A 13,672-nucleotide genomic window follows, 5' to 3' on the forward strand; every position below is an offset into this window, starting at 1 on the left:
CTGTGGAAACGGTGGGTGCTCCCCAACCTCCACTGGACGGCCAGCCCGGACCGGGTGGGCGCGGGAGGCAGGGACCCTCCCTCCATCTGCCCCTGGCCCGGTCTCCTCGGGGGCACGAGGAACCTTCGTGGGATCGCTAGTGTCTGCCTCCCAGCTGCCCCGATCCCGCCACCCCAACCCCCGGGCCGCCTGGGGGCCTGGCGGGGACGGCGGCGCCTGGCAGCGGGGGATTTGGATGCGCCGCCGGGGGGAGGGCATCTGGGTCCCTCCGCCGCCCGCGGCTTCCCGGCATGCCCCGCTGCAGGGCCGCCCCGGCCCGGCGCCCGGACTTCGCCATCCGCGGGGCGCGGGAGGCACCGGGCGCGCCGGGAGCCGCAGCCGCAGCCGCAGCCGCAGGTGAGTGAGCGCTCGTGCCGGGGCTCCCTCGGGGGCGAGCAGCCGGAGGGTCCCGAGGGGAGCCCACCCAGGGTGGGGAGGGTCCGGGGGGCGCGGCGGGGGCGCGGTCAGCTGCGGCCGGGGGGGAGGGGCGCCGCCTCTTTGTCCCTGTCCCGCGGGGCGCACAAGTTGGGCCCGAAAGTTGGAACTGCGCGCTCGATTGCGGTCCGACCCCCGCGCCGCGCGCTCCATGCCCGTCTGGGTCCCAACTCTGGGGCGTTGGAGTGGGAGCTGGGGTTGGAGGGTGGCCTGGCAGGGGAAAGAGAGGGTCTTGGGGCTGCTTAACCTCCTGGACTTAGACCACGAAGAGGGGGAAGCGGGGCTGGCGGGAAACTTGCAGAAATCGAGAATACCCCGAGAAAGAAAAGCGCACAAAGAAACGCCCGCACAAACCAATCAGAGAAAGACAGGGACAGCCCAGGAACTCAGACACAACTCGAGGAACAAACTCCCGACACACAGAAAGAGAGGAAACCCAGAAGCTCTGGGAGGCCTGGGGGCAGGGGCGAGAATAGGAAAGAAACTCTGATCAGGGGAGAGGCTGAAGGGAAAAGAGTGGATGGAGAGGAAAACAGACGCGCAGAGATAAAGACGGTGATGGGGGGACGGGGGAAGAAGAGCTCATGGCCGTGGGGTGGACACTACACAGAACCACCCTCCTGGAAAAGCTGCGCAGACGCTGAGATACACCCCTCCCTCCCACAACCAGAGAAAAAGAGATGAAAGAGACATCTCTGAGAGAGCAGCGGTGGTGGAGAAGGCCTCCTTGGCATTTTAGGCCAGCTAAGGTCCCACCTTGTCCCCCGGCAAACTCCTACACATCCTTCAAAATCCAGCTCAAGCATCACTTGTCCCTGTGAAGAAGGCTTTCCCAGAAAATGTTCTGCATATGCAGTTACTCTCTTTTCTAGGTGCTTCTGCCCCTAGCCCAGGCACATGGAGTTGAAATGGTTTTTCTAACTTTCTCACCTTTCCCACCAGCCCCTTAAGATTGGCCTCACTCTCTCTGTTTTAATCTCTAATCTTCAGACTCCAGTCCAGAGCTTAGTGCATTATAGATGATCAGTATATGCTTACTGAATGTCAACCAAGAGCATTTGGATCCTCTAAGACATAATGCACAGACAAATGCAGATAGAAGAGATGCAGCATCCTGGGGTCACAGAGACCCCCCATGTCAGAGCACCCCTTTTTGCAGATGGATACATGAAATGAGTACTTCCACGAGATGCCCTTGTTCCTTTGACCTAGGAGTTAAAAAGACAACCATGCCCTTTGTACGACATTTCACTAAATGATGAATTCCTATGCACAAAGGTGGTTCTGTAAGATCATATCATAGCTGTGGTGTTTGCACAATGACACAATCTCAGAACTCATCCCTCTTGCCAAGCCATGCATAACTGTAGAGGTGAAAGAGCCTCCTGAGGGAACACAGCCAATAGGCAATGAATGCTTTGAAACCATTTGTAAGTTTCCAGTACTGAAAATGATGATCAGAACCCTTTCTAGAGTTTCTACAGTCTTCTTTCCTCCTGAGAAAGAGGGAGTCCACTTCACTTTCTACTTTCTGACTATGGAAATGTGGACAAATTCCCTGAACCTCAGTTTCCCCCAATTATAAAATAGGGACACCAATGTCTAGCTCATAGGGTTGTTGGATGAGTTAACGCACAAAGTGCCTGGCACAGAGGAGATCCTCAGTAAACACCTCTCACTTCCCCCCTGCTTTCTCATGCACATTTTAAAAATATATATGAAAAATTAATGGCTAATTGTTTCCTTTTGTCTCAGGTTTAAAAACCCATCCTAGCTAGGCATAGCAGTGCATGCCTATAATCCCAGCAACTTGGGAGGTCAAGGCAGGAGGATCCCAAGTTTGGAAGCCAACCTCAGCAACTCAGTGAGATCCTGTTCCAAAATAAAAATTAAAAACAACTAGGGATGCAGTTCAGTGGCCCTGGGATCAGTCCTCAGTACCAAAACAAACAACCCTTCTTGGTTCACTCAGGAGGCAAACTCTTAAGGGAAAGGTAAATCTGGGCATGGCATGTCATATAATGCACTTTGGGTTTATTTAGTCCCTCAGATCTGTGCAGATGGGTTGGAGGAACCTCACTCTACCCCCTTCTCATTTGCCTCTTCCGACAGGTGAGACTCAGCAGCCCTCTTCTCTTTCTGGCTTCTTCACTAGGTCTGCCCTGACCTGGCGTTCTCTCATGCATTAGCCTGTGTGGAGATGTGAGCGGGACTGAGTCAGGAGCTAACGGGAAGCATGGAGACGGTGGTGATTGTTGCCATAGGGGTGCTGGCCACCATCTTTCTGGCTTCGTTTGCAGCCTTGGTGGTGGTGTGCAGGCAGCGTTACTGCCGGCCCCGAGATCTGCTGCAGCGGTATGATTCCAAGTGAGTGGCTCATGGGGTGGGAGGTGGAGGAGGAGAGGTGGGCTCCCCCAAAGGAAGAAGAGAGGAATAGAAGTAGCTTGGTGCTGGGCTACTCTGGCTCAGTGTTTGCTTTCTGAAATGGTACCCACACGCTGTCCTGCCCAATAAAGACCTCAGAGCTTAAGAATATTCCTTAAGCCCTCAGCATCCTGAGCCACATCTTTCTCTGTTCACTGAGCCATTGAAAAAGTCACTGAACATGTTCACCTAGCATAAAGGCAAAGCCATCTGTACAAAGCTGGTCATCTCAGCAGTGGGACAAATCAAATCCCTCTCCAACCAGACCCCTGGGAACAAAGATCACATGCCCACACTCAGCCACACAGCTAAGTAGCAGATGCTTCCTACTGTGAAATCCCAGCCCAGGCCTGTTTCTCTCTTTGCATAGTGGATTTCATTGTGATACATTTTGTGTGAAATGGATTTTTGTAAGGAAGATCCAACTTTCAGTTTAGGGATGTTTTAATTGATAGGTCCTTAAGGGACCGTGGCAACTAACCCTTAGTTTCTGTTCCACCTTTATCTTAATTCTATCAGCTTCTCTGTTGAGTGGTTAAATAATTTTTAAGTGCCCATTTTCATGGCCTAGGCTCTGCTGTTGCAAAGAATGCTGTGGTGGCTTGGGTTTTCAAGATCCCATTATAAAGGAGGAGGTGTTTCTCCTTCTCTCACTTCTCCAGGATGACTAACTTGGAGAGAGTGGAGTTTGGTGGGGGACAAGGAGGTCCCTAAGACTGATTCTGCAGACATAGTAGGGGGTGCAGGTGGGCTTGGGTAATAGGGACTCCAGCCTGTCTGTGACGTATAGGCTTGAAGGGATAATGAGCAATGAAAGGATACTATTTTGTCCTGAAGGAGTAGCCCTAACATATTTTTGTAATCCTAGAATTATAGCTCTATTCTTTTTCTCAGTAGCTCATCTCATTCTGTCCACTTGTATTTTTGGTGTCCCTAGCCTGACTCCCTAACTCATCATTTAGCCAGATGCTCTATCCTCAGCTGTGTTTCCTTTAGGGTTGGGTTTGGATCTAGGATAACAGGGTGCTGCTCTACGTTATCCCCTTTATCCTTAGGGTGGGTATGTGGGTGTATTAGTCAGTTTCCCATCACTGTAACAAAATAACTGAGATATTTAACTTATAAGAGAAAAAGGGTTATTTTGGCTCACAAGTTTAGAGGTTCTAGTCCATAATGGGGTGGACTCACTACTTTTCAGACCTCTGTGAGGCTGGCCGGATGACAATGGTAGGGAGTGTGTGATGGAGCCAACTGCTCACCTCATGGCCACGACCGTAACGGGGTCTTCCCTTTCAGGCCCATCGTGGACCTCATCGGAGCCATGGAGACCCAGTCGGAGCCCTCAGAGTTAGAGCTGGATGATGTCGTCATCACCAACCCCCACATCGAGGCCATTCTGGAGAATGAAGACTGGATTGAAGATGCTTCGTAAGGCCCGGGACCTTTGCTTCTGTCACTGGCTACCCTTGCCCTGCTCTTGACATCGGGAGAAATCAGAATAGGGCATCTGCCCTTGCTCTCTCCTCCCGTTTGGTAGACCTGAACCCTCAGGCTCTCAGATGTGTGGCAAAGATTGTTATAAGTCACCCCCAGGTGCTCGGGTTATATTGGGGTGCCACGAATTTGACAGTCAGGCTCCAGGGAAGAAGCATGGGTCCCCAGTATCCCTCAGGCACTCTCTATCCAGCAGGAGTCTCTGAGATTTCTTTCCTTTATCCCTTTGGTCATTCCCTTCCCTGGGCACGTGGTCTCGGGGCATTATGTGTAGGGCCCCGGGTCGGTCCTGCAGGTATTCGAATAGCAGGGAGATGGAACCGTCCTGAACACGGTAGAAACTGAAGGTCATCTCTGCGGGTGGTGCACTGGGCACACATAGGACGCAGTGTCTAGGTTTGCCTGCAGTGGGGAGGCCCAGGTGGCTTTCATGAAGGATGCCACAGAGAGGAGTCTTTTGACTTGGGAGTGAAGGATGGGAAGGAGCTCACCAGGATAAGCCTAAGGGAAGGTCTTGTTGGACTGAGGGAAGAGTCCACCCGAGGGCAGAGTTAGAAAAGCGTGCCTTGATAGACGGTCTGTAGAGCCAGTGGGAGGACCAGGTGGGGTGGGGGGGTGGGAGGGAAGGGAAGGGCTAGGGGCTTGTCCGTTTCACCCTGAAGCATCTGCTCTGAGGTGGTGTACCCTGTGCCCACTGGTCAGTGCTGGGCGAGGGACAGAGGTGGTAGCTGGAGGGGAGGTGGGCTGTCTACATAAGCAATGACGCCTTCTTCTTGTCTCTCCAGGGGTCTCATGTCTCACTGCATTGCCATCCTGAAGGTAATACTCCCATTTCCCTGTGACGTCAGGGCAGTCCCCACTGCACCCCAGGCACAGACAGTTGGAAAGGACCCCAGCAAGTGCCCTGAACCTCTGCCAGGGTCCTTCCTTTACTCTGCACTTGGCATTTCCACTCTTGCCTGTTCAGTCTCTTTTGCTTTAGGATTCTCAAGGCCCTTTGTAGGTTTTATTTCATCTGGTCCTCTTCACACAGTGGGAAAGACAGTCTAGGTGGGCAGGAGCCACGCTTTTAACAACCTAGGGGAAAGTCATGCACCTGAGTCCACACGGCTGCCGAGGAGAAGCGGGTTGTGGCCTCTTTCTGAGCACACACTTTTGTTAACAGAGAGCTCCAGCCTATACAGCCCATTCCATTCTGAATGTGGACTTCGGTTATTAGCAAGTCTTCACTAACTTGAATTTGGCTGTGATAGTAGTCAGTCAAATGGACAATCAGTGTTTTAAAAAATCCACATAATGCCAGGGGCTGCATTGCACACCTGTAATCCCAGTGGCTAGGAGGCTGAGGCAGGAGGATTGCAAGTTCAAACCCAGCCTCAGCAACTTAGTGGAGCCCTGTCTCAAAATGGGCTGGGGATGTGGCTCAGTGGTTAAGCACCCCTGAGGTCAATCAAAGACCTCAAAGGGGGGGAAAAATCTGTGAGTTCTTCAACCTGTAGGAAGAATTTTTTTTTCTTTCTTTTTGTTCTTGTGGTGCCAGGAATGGAACCCAAGGACTCATTCTTGCAAGGGAAGCCCTCTATCACTGAGCTATATAGCTCAGCCTTTTTCCTTTGAATGTCTAAATCCTTTGGAAGATTGTATCCAATTTTTCATTTGGGTAGATTTTATAGTTCCAGCATTCCCCCCCCCCCAATTCTTGTCTGATACCATCCTACCTAATATCATCATAATAATACTCAAATATTTGGCCAATTACAAATGTGAGTTCCTTCACTTCGGTAACCTTCTCTCTTTGTCTCTTTGCCTAGTTATTATTTGAAATTTCAAAAGAGATCATTTTGTCTTTTCTCCACTGTCATTCAATATAAGATATCAAGAAGTCCTTTATCCCACCTCATGCAAATGATACATCTTTCGCTGTCTCTTTTGGGACAAAGAAAGCCTAGCAGGAAATGGTTGCCTCGGAGCCTGGGCTTATTATGTAATTCTGGGAAGTTCTTTGGGTGTATAAAATATGACTTTAGCTAGAGACAGGATTGTAGATATGGATAGCCAGGTATAATGACGGGAGCAGTGAAGCCATATCACATTTTCCTTGTCCCAACTCGTGCCCTGGCTCGTGCCCGAGCCCGCACCTGTCAGAGGAGGAGGATAAATGGCACCTGTGGTGGGAGATGAATTAGCTGGAAGGAGCCTTATTAGATTGGTATAAGGGAGGACCCAGGGAGGACCCCAGATCCAAGGAAAGGGCTTCTAGTCCTCCTCTTGGGATCTCAAGTCCCTTTGCTTAGTCACCTGCCTTTGAATCCCTGTGGCTGGAGTTCGAGGGAGGGGACTGGGCCCCTTTCCCACTGGTTCCTTGGGCTTCTTTTTCTCCTTATTTTCCAGTCCCGAGTCCAAGGCAGGCAACGGAACTTCTTTGCAGGGATAGAGGCCGATTCAGCCCTCACCTGGGGGAGGCGTGGAGGGCACTGAGCTTGGGGGGAGGTGGCTGGCACTGAGGGTGGATGATGAAAACTTCCTTGTGTCGTGGATTTGCCTTTCCCTCTGCTTCTTCTGTCATCATCACCCTCGAAAATTGTTGAATTCTGCGCCCTTATTGGAGAATGTGCTTAAAGGGAACAATCGCCCTCTGTCCAGCCCTGTGTGTGCGGGCGCTTTGCCGGAGCTATTCCCCTTTTGGAAGACTAAAGCATGAGGTGGAGGCATAGACAGAGAAAGCAGGCTTTCCCCCCTAAGCAAGAAGGTGAAATCAGGGCACATGATTTTTATTAGAGGGATTATTTCAGCTTAGACTCCTCCGAGCTGAAGCACCTCCTTGCTCTGAGGTTCCCCACCACCCATCTCCTCTGCTCTCCATGAGCTGCTGTTCACTCAAACTCCGTCGCTAGGGGAGGGGTTCAGATGTGTGGTGGCACCCGGGGGTGGGGGTGGGGGCGTATTTTGTCTTGTCGTGGGGGTGACGGAAGTCCTCGGAGGGGACTAGCCTCTCCTCATCACTTCTGTCCTCCCTGCCACATTAGATTTGTCACACTCTGACGGAAAAACTCGTTGCCATGACGATGGGCTCTGGGGCCAAGATGAAGACTTCTGCCAGTGTCAGCGACATCATCGTGGTGGCCAAGCGGATCAGCCCCAGGTGAGTGATGGGTGGCCTTGAAGTCTCCGTGTACTTCATGAGAGAAGCCGAGGGAGACCTCAGGGTTGGGCTCCGATAAGAAGCAGTAGGTCGGCCACTTCCATTATCTGCATCCCAATATTTACCTGGCAGCCAGGAGGGCTTAGATAGAGGGACGCCCAGGTCAAGATGGTCACCTGGGATCGCCATCCCCAGCTTGCCTGGCTGCCAGCCCTATTCAGCAGCCCAGTGATGAGACGGGTCTGCACAGCCTGTTCTGCAGCTCTGTGGTGGCTGCTCCGGCTCCTTCTCTTGTTACTCCATCCTCCCAGGTGCTGCTGAAGCCAGCAAGTGCGTTTCCCAATGGTGCCCACACCTCTGTCTCCAATGACCTCCTGGCCATGCCCTGTGTCCAGCCTGTGTCTGTCCTGGGGACCCCCTCCCTTGATGCCACAGTGGACCTCACTGCCCCCATGCACAGCCCAGCCAACAACCTCCAGGATGGGGTGGGAGGTGAACCACAGCATTCAGACCTCCCAGATTCCAGGAAAGTCTGCAGAATCCCACGTGGGAGGCAACCAGCAGACTGCAGTCAACAACTACACCCCCTCATTTGGGTTCTCTTTTGCAAAGAAAAAAGTCCTTTTCTTAGAGCAAAGGGCTGTACTAAGTTTGTGTCGCCATCTGGTGGCTGGTATGTGGACATGCCTCATCCCAGCAATGACCCAACTTTGTCAGTTGGCCATTCCCTGAGTTCCAGGGACCTTGCTTTCTTTGTTGCCAAGACCTCCGGTAAATCACCAGGAACCAGCCCTTTACCATCCTCAAAATTAACCAAGTAAGAAGCTAGGGGCAGCGGCTGGGAGAGGGTACGCTCGGCACCCGCTTGTAATGGGAACTTTAATTCCAGCTTGACCAAAAGTTCAAGGCCAACCTGTTTGCAAGTTCAAAAACTGGGATACCCTGTCTCAAAAACAAACAAGACATTCTCCACTGTCCCAGCAGAATACATCAGTCACTAGAAAGGCAATTTGTAAATCAATGGAAATGTAACTGATGTGACACAGCAATCTGTATACGGGGTAAAAATGGGAGTTCATAACCCACTTGAATCAATCTGTGAAATATGGTATATTAAGAACTATGTAATGTTTTGAACAACCAACAATAAAATTAAAAAAAAAAAAAAGCAAGACAAAACAAAACAAAAAACCCCAACAAATAAAAACTACCCAGCTGCTGCGTCCTGTGGGCGGACACCCTATGAGGTCTTCCGAGGGACGCTTGGCTTGGTGTATTTAAACTCGGTCCAAGGAGTCAGTGAGTTGAGAAAGCAGGAGGGAAGGAATCCAGGGAGGGACTCAGGTCAGAAAGCTCTGGGCTTTCTCTGTAGTTGCCTTAGTGGGAGTAGCCACGTGTATCAGCCTTGGCCAGCCATGGCCTTAAAACTCTCACCTGGGCTCTGAGAGAGTGCCTGACAGACATTCCTACTTGTCACCCATTATTTTTAGGGACTGCATTGCTCATATCTGCTGAACCCTTCCTTGTATTTTATGCCACTTCGAGGGCTGGAGTCCCTGTGACACAGGTTATAAGGCAGCCTTTTAGGAGGGGCCAGGAGGGGAAGGACATGGGGATTTCCAAGGGTGAGTGGATCAGCCATACGCCAAAGTGAGGGTGCAGCATTGCCAGGAGGGTGGCATCCACCCACCCTGTGCCCACGGCCATCCTCAGAGCCCCTGGACTACTCTGTGATGTTTCCTGCTGTAATTCAGTCAGGGCCCAAGCTTTGTCTTTTTGCCATCACACTTTCTTCTGGCTGATTTTCTTCCCCATTGTCTTTCCTGCTCCTTTTATTCCAGGGTGTTTGGATGGTGAATGATTTAAAAGAGATCATCTTCTGTTCTGGGCATCACAAGGGAAGGGGCTGACATAGGCCTGAGGCTGCCTCTGCGCTTCCTCCCCTCCCCTCAGCCCCCAGTGAGAATGAGGGTGTCTTTTTTCACTTTTAGAAATCAAATAATATGTCTATTTTTCCTACCTGTCTATCAAGCGGTCCATGAGCAAAGATTTAGAGCAAAACTTTGCATCCCACAAATCAGAACCTGATTTTAAAAACTTAGCCGTGGCTTGTACCACGTGGTAAAAGAAAAGCAATGGAGTGGTTTGAACTCAAATTAAACTGGTGACTTTGTTTTTTAGTGTTCTGTGTAATTGCCTTAAGCCACATCTCCCGTACTCTGCCCCGAACCCAAAAGTAATAAATGCCTGTGAAAGTTAAAATACTGCAAACTCAGACCATCTGGGAAGTGGAGTGCTCCCTAATTCTACTTCCTCCCGATGTCAGGAGACAGGAGAATGCAGAAGCAAGAGGGAAAGAACCACTGAGTGGGCCTGGAATATCAGCAGACAGGGGAGAAGGAGAAAAGGAAGTAAAGTGAAATATTTGACTTTTGTCTCCCCTCAGAGTGGACGATGTCGTGAAGTCCATGTACCCTCCGCTGGACCCCAAGCTCCTGGATGCACGGTGAGAGGGGTCGGGGGGTGGGCTGGTTCAGCATGTCCCGCTGAGGTTCACCTGTATCAGCTCTGTGAGGTTGACTGGTTGGGTTGTTTAGAGAGGGCTGTTCTGCTGGGTTCCCAAGGCTGCACCCACGTTGGGGCACATTCACTTCTGTTCAAATGGTTAGCCAAGCGGAGCGGAGGCTGGCTGGGTGGTAGATTCAGTCATCTTCCAGAAACCCTGCAGGAGAAAGAGCCAGTCTTAGGTTTGGAATTTTCGTGACTACACATCCGGCTGGGCTGCGTTCCACCCGGCCTTCCCTCCCTTCATCCCCTACTGCTCCCTCTGATCTTTGGACCCCAGAAGCAGACACACCTAGCTGAGAGTGCTGCCCTGTGGGGCCCGGTTGAGCAGAGCTGGGGAGCAGAGGTGACAGGTCAGCTGCAGGGGTGCATACCTTCCACTGGGCACCCAGAAACCCTTCTTTCCTGACCCTTCCCTGTATACGCAGGGAACATAGCTTTATGAAATTCTATGCTCCTATACCAGATGCAGACTCCTTTAAAGAATTCTTTACTCTTGATTTATATTTCATGGACACTTGTGTGAGGTCGCTGGGCACACAGGGCACTGTGATACTTGAGCTTTTCTCTGCCTCGTTCCTGCTGCAGCCTAGATATGACCACGGATTAGTAATCTTCAGCACATTCCCAAATGCAGCAGGCACACTCAATATATAAAAGGGGTCTTACAATGACTCTTTCAATGCTAAAAAAAGAAAAAAGAAAGAAAGAAAACACAAAAAAGAAAAACTCCTCAATTTGATTTTTTTAGTTATTATTATTATTTTTTTTAAGAGTTTGGGTAAAGGGCTCAAGTCATGGCTCAATGGTAGAGTGCTTGCCTGGCATGTGTGAGCCCCTGAGTTTGATCCTCAGCATTGCATATAAATAAATAAAAGATCTATTGACAACTAAAAAATATTTAAAAACAAAAAAAGTTTGGGTAAATGAAAACTGGGTCTTACTGATTGGTGATCAATAAGAGGTGCTCAAGGTTGGGGTATTTATATCCTGTCTTTAGGTGAACGGCACTTGGAAAATGTGGTCACTCAGTTGGCCAGATCTGGCCTGTTTCATGAAATGCTTTTCTGGGAGATGTTCATAGGTATGCTGCAGAGAGTGGCTTCCATGCTCCGAAATGCCTGTGAGACACACATTCACAGTCTCCCCTGGATCTCTATCAGGGTCTGTCCACAGCCCAGTAGTGCCAGGGAAGTGGGGAGGTTGCAGACAGGCCCCCCCCCCCCAAGTGCCCAGAGACAGCATGGGAGATGTGGTTTATTGGGGAGAGCTCACAGGAGCTCAGAGACTGTTCCCAGAAGAGTTCAGTTGCGCAGGCTGACAGAGAGCACCTCGGATCCTCATGGTGCTTTGCCATGCGGCACCCCCTCTTTTCACAATCTTTTGTCCAGTGGCAGCTGGCTGGATGAGTGACACATATCCTTTCCATAGTGCCTTTACTTCTGTGCCAGTCACCACTGACAGAGGGGTTTGATCTGTTAGGCTGCAGAAGCAGTGACATCATCACCATGAGCTTGCTTACTTTGCTTGGGTGACCAGCATCCCAAGGAGCAACTCTTCTTGTGTACCTGCAAGAAAGTAGCTTTCTACAGATAACAGTAACTCGCCCTCGTTCCCAGCATGCATGAGAGAAGGCTGGAGTCCTTCAAGATAATATGGATCTGGGCTTTCCAGCCCCGGCTTGCTCTCATTGGTCCTTCTCCTTAACTTACTAAGGTTTTGGGAACAGAAAGGGTGCATTCAGGGACATGGTGTTTAACTGTCCCCCTTTACTGTAGGGACGATATAATCTAGTACATCAAAGGCTCTGAGATAGGCTCCCGTTAACCTTGTTAACCTAAATCTGTTGAGCATGGAACCATTCAGTTCCACACCCACCAACCTCTCGGGGAACACTAGTCTAGAGTGTGTCTGTTTGGGGTTTTGTGTGAATTTTCTCATTTCTTAGGAAACCTGATCCTGTTGGTTTTTTCCCTAGGACGACTGCCTTGCTCCTGTCTGTCAGTCATCTGGTGCTGGTGACCAGAAATGCCTGTCATCTGACTGGAGGCCTGGATTGGATTGACCAGTCACTGTCAGCTGCTGAGGAGCACCTGGAAGTCCTTCGAGAGGCTGCCCTGGCTTCTGAGCCAGATAAAAGCCTCCCAGGCCCGGAAGGCTTCCTACAGGAACAGTCGGCCATTTAGTCCTGTAGGAAAGCAGGTGCTGCTATCCTGGGTGGCTTAGCTGAGCCTTTCACTTTTCTCTGTAGAGTTAGTTGTTCTCCAGGGCTCGGGGGTCCCGCCATGTGTGTAGAGTAAAGCAGAATCGCCCCATCGTGGATGCCTCTGTTGCAATGGCAGACGGTGGCTGGAGAATGGTATTCTCATACCAGGATTAGGGGACATGCCTTTCTCCACCTGTACAGCAGAGTGGGCTGTCAGCTCAATTTCGCTCACCTAGTGTTTTCAAGAAAATTGAGCCACCCTCTAAGAATCCAGTGGTTTCACCTAAAAATCAGAATTTCCAACTTCTCTTGGACAATCAGAAGGCGTGGCGAATCTGAACTGCGTTTTCAAAATAGGACAATCATTTGGAGCTCAGTAGGGGTTCACTCTCCGAGTAAGCCTTCTACTCTGTCCCTGGCCTGATGTGTTTATTTGTGTTACTTCCTGATCCCTGAGGCGTCTGAGCCCCTCTTTTCCTTTACAGGCTTGGGTCTGAAGCTGAGCACTGCAAAGCTGATTATTTCCTTTTTATCATTATGCCTGCGATTTTACCTAGCTACCACTAAGTGAATAGTAAATTTATACATGTGTTTTCCTCAAATGTGTGGTTTCTGAGTCAAATTCACTTGTGTGGTGTGGGGGTGGGGTGTATGTGAGAACTGAGGGTGGAGGGAGACAGCCTAAGAGTCCTGAGGATGCCTCTTGTGTATATCTCAAAATATGGCATCCTCAGAGCTCAGGCACCCGCAGAGATGCCTCCATGGAGTTGTTTCAACCTCCAGCAGTGACATCTGTGAAGGGCGTGTTCTCTTTTCTTCTAGTATCTGTGTGTCTTGCAAATTTTGAAAGATAAGGAGCACTTTTATGACTCAAGATCTTAGTGGGACCTAGAATCACAATCGCACATTCCAGGCATGATCTAAACGGCCTAATTTCTATCATGAGCAAACTGGAAGTACTCTGCTTCTTCCCCGATTCTCAGAACCCACCTTGCCCTTGGAAGAGGGGCCTGGTTTGGGGAGTTTCCAGGTTTGTATCCTATGTCATTAAGCATGTTTGGAGCTGCATATCGGTTCCTATTTCACTTTCTGTGTCCTAACTCAATCAGCAAACCCTTCAGACTGATGTTGGGGAAGCAGGAACTCTCATTCTCAAATCCAAGATTGGGTTTGTTTACAATAGTGCACTTTATTCTCTCCTGGAAAATAGGCAAGCTTCTAACCAAATCCCAGTTGGGGAAACAGAGTCAGGAGAGGGAAGCTAGGGCTCAGCCCGCATGGGCTTTGGGATGGATTGTAGGGGAGCCTTGTTGGACGGTCATGTTATTAACTCCCGTCCTGCTAGCAAGCTGTGAATGGGAAATGTT

At 50.4% G+C, this 13,672-nt stretch overlaps 1 protein-coding gene across 3 annotated transcripts; it reads left to right on the forward strand.

The window, feature by feature from the left end:
• The first annotated feature begins 287 nt into the window (after positions 1–287).
• On the forward strand, positions 288–12,901 carry TMEM98 (transmembrane protein 98). Of its 3 annotated transcripts, none has more exons than XM_081272202.1 (7): positions 288–382; positions 2,628–2,841; positions 4,195–4,326; positions 5,178–5,211; positions 7,419–7,534; positions 9,981–10,040; positions 12,078–12,901. In XM_081272202.1, the coding sequence occupies exons 2-7, from the start codon at positions 2,711–2,713 to the stop codon at positions 12,283–12,285; spliced, it is 681 nt and encodes a 226-aa protein (XP_081128328.1). In that variant the 5' UTR covers positions 288–382; positions 2,628–2,710; the 3' UTR covers positions 12,286–12,901. The 3 variants fall into 3 exon arrangements, with proteins under 3 accessions (XP_081128328.1, XP_081128329.1, XP_081128330.1); XM_081272203.1 differs by having other exon boundaries at positions 306–396; positions 2,630–2,841; XM_081272204.1 differs by having other exon boundaries at positions 318–396; positions 2,587–2,841.
• The last annotated feature ends 771 nt before the right edge of the window (positions 12,902–13,672 follow it).

The sequence above is a fragment of the Spermophilus citellus genome, assembly GCF_964194105.1.
Source record: "Spermophilus citellus genome assembly, chromosome: 17".
NCBI classification, from domain to species: Eukaryota; Metazoa; Chordata; class Mammalia; order Rodentia; family Sciuridae; genus Spermophilus; species Spermophilus citellus.

Bases quoted from the DNA above. Each gene is read 5' to 3' on its own strand.
- TMEM98 (XM_081272202.1), top strand. From the start codon at position 2,711: ATGGAGACGGTGGTGATTGTTGCCATAGGGGTGCTGGCCACCATCTTT. The intron at 5,212-7,418 runs GTAATACTCCCA...CTGCCACATTAG, and splicing joins ACTGCATTGCCATCCTGAAG to ATTTGTCACACTCTGACGGA. The intron at 10,041-12,077 runs GTGAGAGGGGTC...TTTTTTCCCTAG, and splicing joins CCCAAGCTCCTGGATGCACG to GACGACTGCCTTGCTCCTGT.